Below are 8,188 nucleotides of genomic sequence, written 5' to 3' on the forward strand. Positions count from 1 at the left end.
TGTTCCAGGCACTGGCTAAGGGGCCTCCGTAGAAAGCATCTGCCCAGAGACAGATGAGGTGGGTCAGCTCCAGTGCTGATTGGCTGCTTTCCTGGGGTCTCTCCAGTCTGACCCTGTGTGGCAGCTCTCACAGGTTTTTATTCTATGAAGTGGCTGCATCAGCCATCAGGTGGAGCGGGCTCACTCCCCTACTTCTTCCTTTATCTCCATCATGTCTGGGAAGCTGGCTCTGTGGCCCCCCAGAGGCCCCTGGACAGCAGCTGTGATGGTGTGGCTGGTGGCGCTGAGTGTCCCAGTGGCTGAGGGCGGAGACTCTCCACGTGAGTGCAGGGCAGCTGCTCCGCTGCCAGCTCGGGATGGGCTCTGAGGGACCCGTGGCTGGGGCGTGGGGGGCTATGACCTGAGAATAGTCTGTGATCAGCATTTCCTCTTTGGGAAAGGGAGCTGCTATGTTCTCATGTCCGCCGTCTGGTGACAAGGTGAGGACATGGCCACCTCAGGGGCTCCATCCTGGGGATGTCACAGTGGGAGGGAGGAGACTGGCCACTGCCAGTGACAGGAAAATGGTTATTTTTGAAGGAAGATAGGATGTTTCCAAAGAGGAGACAGCAGGGCTTGTCCCCAAGACCTTGTCTGGATTAAAGACTAAGGGGCTCTGGTTGGGGAAACGTGTGCAGCAGGTCTATAGTGTCAGATTAGGGGAAAGGGCTCCCCATCCCTGAGTCTGAGCGGAGGGCTCACAGCAAACCCTGGCACCCCTGGTCTTCCTACACAATTGCCTTTATGCTATGGGTGCTCTAAGCAACTGCCCGAGCTGGCCACTGGCACAGTTCGCCTGGGATCTACCTGATCTAACTCGGAAGCCTGTGCCCTTTCCATGAGGAGCTCCCTTTCTGGGGTTGGAGGGGTGGGTCCCTGGGACAGCACTGTTGGGAGGAAGGCTCTGTGCCAGGGAGGAAGGGCGAGAGCGAGCCTGTGGGGCGAGGACACTGGGTTCAGGGCTTCCCATCATTGCTCCCTGGACTCTCTGGTCTGTGGGGACAGTGGTCTCTGAGGTTCCCGGATTCTTTGGGAAATGGGACCTCAAGGGCAGGCGTCCTGACAGCTCTAAGGCGGGGCCTTGATGTGAGATCGCCTTACAGCCCTCCAGCCTCAGTTGGGATCCCAAGTCCCAGGGCTGTCCCTGGAGACTCTGTCCTCTCCATCCCTCCATACAGGGAGACTGTTCCAGGCCGGGTGGAAGGGGGACAGAGGGAGCTAGGTCCAGTGGGGCTGGAAGTCTGTTCCCCAAGGACAGTCCCAGGCGTGAAGGGCGTGCTGGCCTGGAGCTGAGGCCTGATGGGCGGCTTCCCCGCAGGGGACTTCGTGTACCAGATTAAGTATCTGTGCTACTTCACCAACGGGACGCAGCGCGTGCGGGCTGTGGAGAGCTACATCTATAACCTGGAGGAATTAGTGCGCATGGACACCGACGTGGGGGAGTACCGCGCGGTGACCGAGCTGGGGCGACCTGACGCAGAGTACTGGAACAGCCAGAAGGACCTCCTGGAGCAGAAGCGGGCCCAGGTGGACACGGTGTGCAGACACAACTACCAGAATGAGGCCCGCACGACCTTCCAGCGGCGAGGTGAGCGCCTGCCCCAGCCCAGAAGAGACTCTGTGCTGGGAGGGCGGCCTCTAGGACCCAAGCTCTGCCTTGGTGGGTAGAGGAAGGAAGGGGCGTCAGTAGATGAAGGAAGGCAGAGGGAGGGATGGCGATGGGACCAAGGGGGCCCTATGGGAAACTGAGGGAGATGGAAGGGGACCTAGGACAGGCATGCAGGTTGGGACGGGACCTGAGGTGGCACCGGGGCAGCATCTGCACAGACCCGGAAGTCCACCCACATCCCAACATCCCCAGAGCCTGCCAGGCCTGCAGAGTGGGCCCACCGCATCTGCTCCTCTTTCCACCCATTCTGCATCTCCCGCCTGGCGCTCAGTTGTGTCTGCCTCCTCCTCCCTCATTTTGCAGGAGTTGTCCAGTGTCGCTATGCCCCAGGCCCCCATGTCTCTGTGCGTTGTATCCTAGTGCCACACATCCCCTAACCCCTTGCGCTGGGAGCTCCCAGCAGGCCCGCCTCCAGCTTAGCTGCCGGGTGGGTTGGGGCTCCACACTGCCACCAGAGCCCCGCACACATGTGCAGTATATCACAGTCGTGAGGAAGTGTTTTAACTCTTGGGCCTGAATTCTGTTCTCTAAATGTCTGTCACTAGTCCTGCACCTCTTTTAGCAGAGACTGTGAGTTATGTTTCTGGGCCTCTGCCTACACATTCCCTGGCGTAATGCGCTCACTCAGCCTTTCTGAGACTAATGAGTACATTCTCAGCTGCCATCACTGAGGCTCACTAGAAAAGAGAAGAGCCTTAAAACTGACTTTATTATTTGTGCTATTTTGCTTAATGCAGTAAACTCTTGTTGACTTGGATCTTATTAATTCAGAATTTGTGAATGCAAAGTCTGAGAAAAAATGCTAAAAAGCAAAACAACACTTCGATGGTGTAAGGCAGAACTTTAATTTCTTAAAAAGCTCAACAAATGGTGCAATAGAGCTGAAGTTTTGAAGTAAATAAATTGATGCTATTCAATTATTGAATAAAAATTGTTTCAGGGTTTTATTTTACCTACACCCTGCCTATCTTCTCTCCCTCTGTCTCCCTTCTCCCCAGAATCCACTTTAGATATTTTTAATTGAATTTTATTGGGGTGACATTGGTTAATAAAATTATATAGGTTTCAGGTATACAATTCTACGATACACCATCTGTATATTGTATTGTGTGTTCACCATCCCAAGTCAAGACTCCTTCCATCACTATTTATTTCCCCTTTATCGTCATTTCCTTCCTCCCCAACCCCCTTTCCCTCTGGTAATGACCATACTGTTGTCTGTGTCTATGAGGTATTTTGTTTGTTTGTTTGTTTTGCTTAATCCTTCACCTTTTTCACCCAGTCCCTCCACACCCTCCCACCTGACAGCTGTCAATCTGTTCTCTGTATCTATGAGTCTATTTCTATTTTTTTTGTTAGTTTATTTTGTTCATTAGATTCCATATATAAGTGAGAGCATATGTCGTTCTCTGACTGGCTTATTTCACTTAGCATAATATTCTTCAGGTCCATCAGTTGTTTCAAAGGATAAGAGATCCTTCTTTTTAACAGCCATTCCATTGTGTAAATGTACCACAGATTTCTTATCCACTCACTTACTTACCAATGGGCACTTGGGCTGCTTCCTAATTTTGGCTAATATAAATAATGCTGCAATGAACATAGGGATGCATATATTCTTTTGAATTAGTGTTTCAGGTTTCTCCAGATATATCCCCAGAAATGAAATCACTGGGTCATAAGGCAGTTCCATTTTTAATTTTTTGAGGTAATTCCATACTGCTTTCTCCAGTGGCTGCACCAGGCTGCATTCCTACACACAGAATCACCATTAACTTCAGGGGCAGATATTGTGAATGGTAATTATAACCATGTATTTCTTGACAATCACCTTACCAAATACTCTCTGTATAATGCAATTTAATTTCACAACTACTTGTGTGCTAGGAGCTAGCATGACCACTTTAATATGCTAATATTGGTACATGATATTTGAATTGGTACTTGAATTAATTAGCCCAGTTGCTCACTACACAGCAGTCACTGTGTTCTGTATTGCAGGTGTGTACTACATGTATATCATGGGAGCACAGCCTCATGAAAACAGTGATGACCAGAAGCAGCAGAATGAGTCTGTTCTTGCCTATTTTCAATGTTGGTGGGGATGGAAAGATCACTAGTGAATCCCTAGTCTGGCCCCAGTGTTATCTGCACATGTTCACATAACTTTTGCTGACTTTACACTCTCTCACCTTCTGACCCACATCCTAATGCCACCAAGTGCTTATATTTTTGCTATTTAAAGTCTATTTTCATAAAAAGTATTCTAACATTTTTCTTTTGAACTCATGTTCTGTGTTTTTACTCCCAATCTGTCTAAGCTGACAGATTTTGTAAATCCAGTTAGCTGACCATGCTTTTAGTCAGTCCCCAGGAAGGAGAACCTGACAAGAGGTTAAGTGAGCCTGGATGGTGTGGCTCAGTGGTTGGGCATTGTCCCATGCACTGGAAGGTCGTGGGTTCAATTCCCGGTCAGGGCACAGGCTCAGGTGTGGCTTGGATCCCTGGTTGGGGTGTATGCAGGAGGAACCGATCAGTATTTCTCTTTTTCCTCCCTCTTCTCGCCCTAAAATAAATAAATAAAAACATATTTAAAAACACACACATGAACTATTTAGTACAGTTTTACACTATGGGAATAAGGGAGATGTAGTAAAATGGCAAGAGAGGTAAGGGATAAGATGTGTAAGTAGGGAGGAAGAGGTCTGTTCTATTTGACCACATAAGGCATCGAGACATGGGCAAACGTAATGTTTATCAGTGTTAATTGTTTTCAAAGTTCTCTTTTCCTTCAAAAAGTACAAACTTTTGAAATAACATTTATTTTGTTATCTCTGTTACTAGATTGCAAGTTCTATAAGGGCAGGGACCACGGTCTATTGTTTATCTTTCTATGCCTAGTGCTTGTGGAATGTGTATTTGTTGAATGAATGATTAAATGAATCAGTAAATGGATAAAACATAGGTGGCATAGGAGATGTGGACATGAAGTTTATTATTTAGCTAGAGGCCCGAAGCAGGAAATTCACCCAAGGGGCTTGGCCCTTCTAGCTCCGAGTTCTTCCAGAAGTTCATTTGGCTGTCTGGTCTGATTATTGTATTATGCTTTTATTATTATAGATAATACAATTAAATGGGAGTTTGCCACAGAATGACATCCGAGCTGGGTTAGGCTAACAGCTGAGAGGGGTTTGTTGATGGGTGACATGTGAGAAGTGCTCCTGCCCTTAAATCCTGTCCGTGTTTCCTGCTGCGAATCGTAGGGAAGAGCCTGTTTGAGAACATTGCTTCGGAGGAGGGATGTGATGCTCACTGCTGTCCTGCTCTGTTGGACATAGAACTGTCTGTAACGTTCCTAATTCTCAGTCCATGTTACTGTTCATAGAGCCATGACCACTGTTGATGGGCCCCCAGAGACTCAAACTGATGTGTTTTCTCCACTGTGAGGAGCTGCAGGACCAACAGGAAACAGGGTCACTGCCCTGGTGTGAGTCCCTAGAGCTGATCCCCACGGTCACCATCAACAGGTGGAGGGAAAAGAAGTCCAGGTTTTTCATCTTTATTTACGAACATATTATGAATAGTGGCCTGTATAATGTAGCAATTTAAACACATAAAGGGCTTCATTTTTATCAATTGGTAACAGAATATCTCCCACAAAATGATTGCTGTTTGCTCTTGACCCTGAAAAGTTAACTGACTCATGTGTTTACTCGAGCTAATCAAGTGGCCCAGCTCGGGTCCTCATCCTGGGCTCAGAATCCAGGGATCTTTCCTGCTGGTTCCACCTCCTAGGCATCCACTAGGGAGACTTGCCTGTGCCCCACATCTCACTCCGTCTTTTCCTCTCTGTCACCCCTCCCCTCCCAGTGGAGCCTACAGTGACCATCTCCCCGGCCAGGACAGAGGACATGAACCACAAAAACATGCTGGTCTGCTCGGTGACGGATTTCTATCCAGCCCACATCAAAGTCCGGTGGTTCCGGAATGACCAGGAGGAGACAGCCGTGCGTCGTGTCCACCCCCCTTATCAGGAACGGGGACTGGACCTACCAGATCCTTGTGATGCTGGAAATGACCCCCCAGCGAGGAGACGTCTACACCTGCCGTGTGGAGCACCCCAGCCTCCAGAGCCCCATCGCAGTGGAGTGGCGTAAGGGGCAGTTTCTTTCCTGCACTCTGGTCCCCACAGACAGAGGGCAAACAGCGTCCCCTGGCCATCCCAATGCATCCCTATCCCTGATGTCACTGCTGAGTGGATATCATAGGACACTAGAGCCCTCTGGTGCCATGGCAGAGGCATCAGATCTCATTGTGTTTCCAGATTCTAGGGAGGTCACCCTACACCATCTGGTGACAAGGCTTGGGGTCCAAGGTTAGGATGTATGTGAAGGAGCAGCATCCACTCCCCCCATCACCATCCTCAGTGTCCAAGGGCTTACTGACTGGTCTCCCTTGGGGTGGAGGCTCCCAAAGGGCCCCTGTGGGTTTGGGGACAGAAGTTGACACCCAGGCTCTGCTCCCCAGGGGCACAGTCTGGATCTGCCCAGAGCAAGATGCTGAGTGGCGCCGGGGGCTTCGTGCTGGGGCTGCTCTTCCTGGGCCTGGGCCTTGTCATCCGTCACAGGAAACAGAAGGGTAAGCAACTGGGGAAACGGGAAGATGGGCTGTGCCCGGGACCCTCTGTTGAGAGGGCCTCTGCTTGTAGGTGTAACGCTCCTCCTGACCTGGAAGGCAGGAGGCTGGGCTGGTGGTGGGAGGAGACAGACAGCTAGGTGAGGCTTTGGACTGGATTTTACTGGTTGAAAGCTAGCCCTGACACAGGTGTGACTGTGGCAAATGTCCTGAGAGCTGAGAGCTCATCGCTGTCTCGCTGGCCCCTTTCCAGAAGCTGCTTCTTTAAGAAGGTCAGCACATTGGCTTCCCTTCCACTCATTTGAGGGATTGTAGCTTAGGGGTAAGGCCTTGTGGCTAATGGGTAGGGAGGAAATGGATTTCCAATTAAGTTGCTTATCTCGTTTCCTGTGGGCGGGAGAGAGACTGGCTGTTTGTGTGATGAGACCTTTCTCTGTGTAAAGTCCTTATGTAGGATCTCATGGTCCTCTGCCCCAGGTACTGTCTCTGCTCTGATTTAATGGGGGAGTAGGGGGAGGTAAGGACAGGAAAAGGAGGAAGGAGCATAAAGTGAGTGTTCCTGGTCACAAAGGGTTCATGGCCTATTCCCTGCCAGGGGATCAAGGGTTAGGGGAGAAGCTCACCTAGTTTCTGAAGGAAGCTCTGGGCTTGTTATCCAGAATCAGGTTTAACTTTGGTGAATCTTTCTGTGAAACGTGGAGCCAGAGCCATGTCTTGGGTGGTAGACACGGGGATGATGCCCACTTTGTGTCACATGCTGGTGGCTCCTACCTGTGGGCATATTTATAAGTGATTCCTAGTGGTAGAAGGAGGGTTAGTTATCAATAAATTTGCTAAAAAGATTGAAATGCTCATATCCCCCAAGGATAACAGCTGTTCCCCCGCCTCCTGCATGTCTGGGTGGAACTGAAGTGCGTGTCCTCTTTAGCTTAACTCACCCCAACACAGACTCTGGGGGATGTGATGACCTTATGCCCAGACTTCAGCTTTACCTGATACTGCAGGGCCCTGAGAGGAGGGGACAGGGTTCGCCCCTAAGTGCTGGGTGCTGATCACTCTCTCTTCTACAGGGCTCCTGCGCTGACTCCTGAGGGTACTTTGACTGGGATCGGCTGTGTTTCTTCTGAAATGCCTGCTTGTTGTCCTCAGGCAGAATTCCCAGCTGCCTGTGAGCCTGCTCCCTCTGAGATCAGAGTCCTAGTTACTCTGATGCAATTGGCCAGGCATCTCCTGTGACTTTACCCTGGCGGCAGCTGTGAGCTTGCAGTCTGTCCTGTGGGCTGCCAGCTGAGTCTACTCAAGGCCCCCAAGGCATTTTTCTTTTGTTTCTCCTACTCTATCCCCTACCCTCCCCCACTCCCCACTGTCAAGAGAAGCACATTAAAGCCTTTACCTGACTCCAGAGCTTTTATCATAATTAAACATGTTATCTGTATCTGAGCCTTCTTAACTGGGTGGAGGTAAGAAGTCACTGCAGAATGCAAGGAACATGTTTTGTTCCTTGAGGGAGACTAGAGCATCTTGGGGTGCTGTGATAAACGTGGGCAGAGGGAACGGAACATCAATTCAATCGTCCTGCTTCCTGGCTCTTCGGTATTGATGTTCCGTGCAGTGGCCTTAGGATGTGCCGGCCTCTCTTCCAGTCTGGTGGGTAGAGTGTACGTCAGCATGGAGGAATTACCTGGGCCCAGGTACAGTGGCCCCTGGTGTTTCAGAGAACCAAAATGATGTTTCAGTTGTCTTGGCAAGTCACATTGATGAAGGTCAATTTTTATTTTTGGAAAAGTAAAACCAGCAATAAAGGTAATATTCTTGGTTCCAAATGATTGAAACCCAACTGAAGTT

General features: G+C 49.8%; 1 protein-coding gene across 1 annotated transcript; it reads left to right on the forward strand.

Annotated features, from left to right (window-relative positions):
* The first annotated feature begins 154 nt into the window (after nucleotides 1–154).
* LOC102754327 (boLa class II histocompatibility antigen, DQB*0101 beta chain-like) lies at nucleotides 155–7,537 on the forward strand. Its single transcript, XM_015561799.1, is given in 6 exon segments — nucleotides 155–320; nucleotides 1,358–1,627; nucleotides 5,579–5,715; nucleotides 5,717–5,861; nucleotides 6,236–6,346; nucleotides 7,414–7,537. Coding segments are annotated over 6 exon segments (786 nt in total). The 5' UTR covers nucleotides 155–211; the 3' UTR covers nucleotides 7,428–7,537.
* The last annotated feature ends 651 nt before the right edge of the window (nucleotides 7,538–8,188 follow it).

Source organism: Myotis davidii, unplaced genomic scaffold (assembly GCF_000327345.1).
Source record: "Myotis davidii unplaced genomic scaffold, ASM32734v1 scaffold1777, whole genome shotgun sequence".
NCBI lineage: Eukaryota > Metazoa > Chordata > Mammalia > Chiroptera > Vespertilionidae > Myotis > Myotis davidii.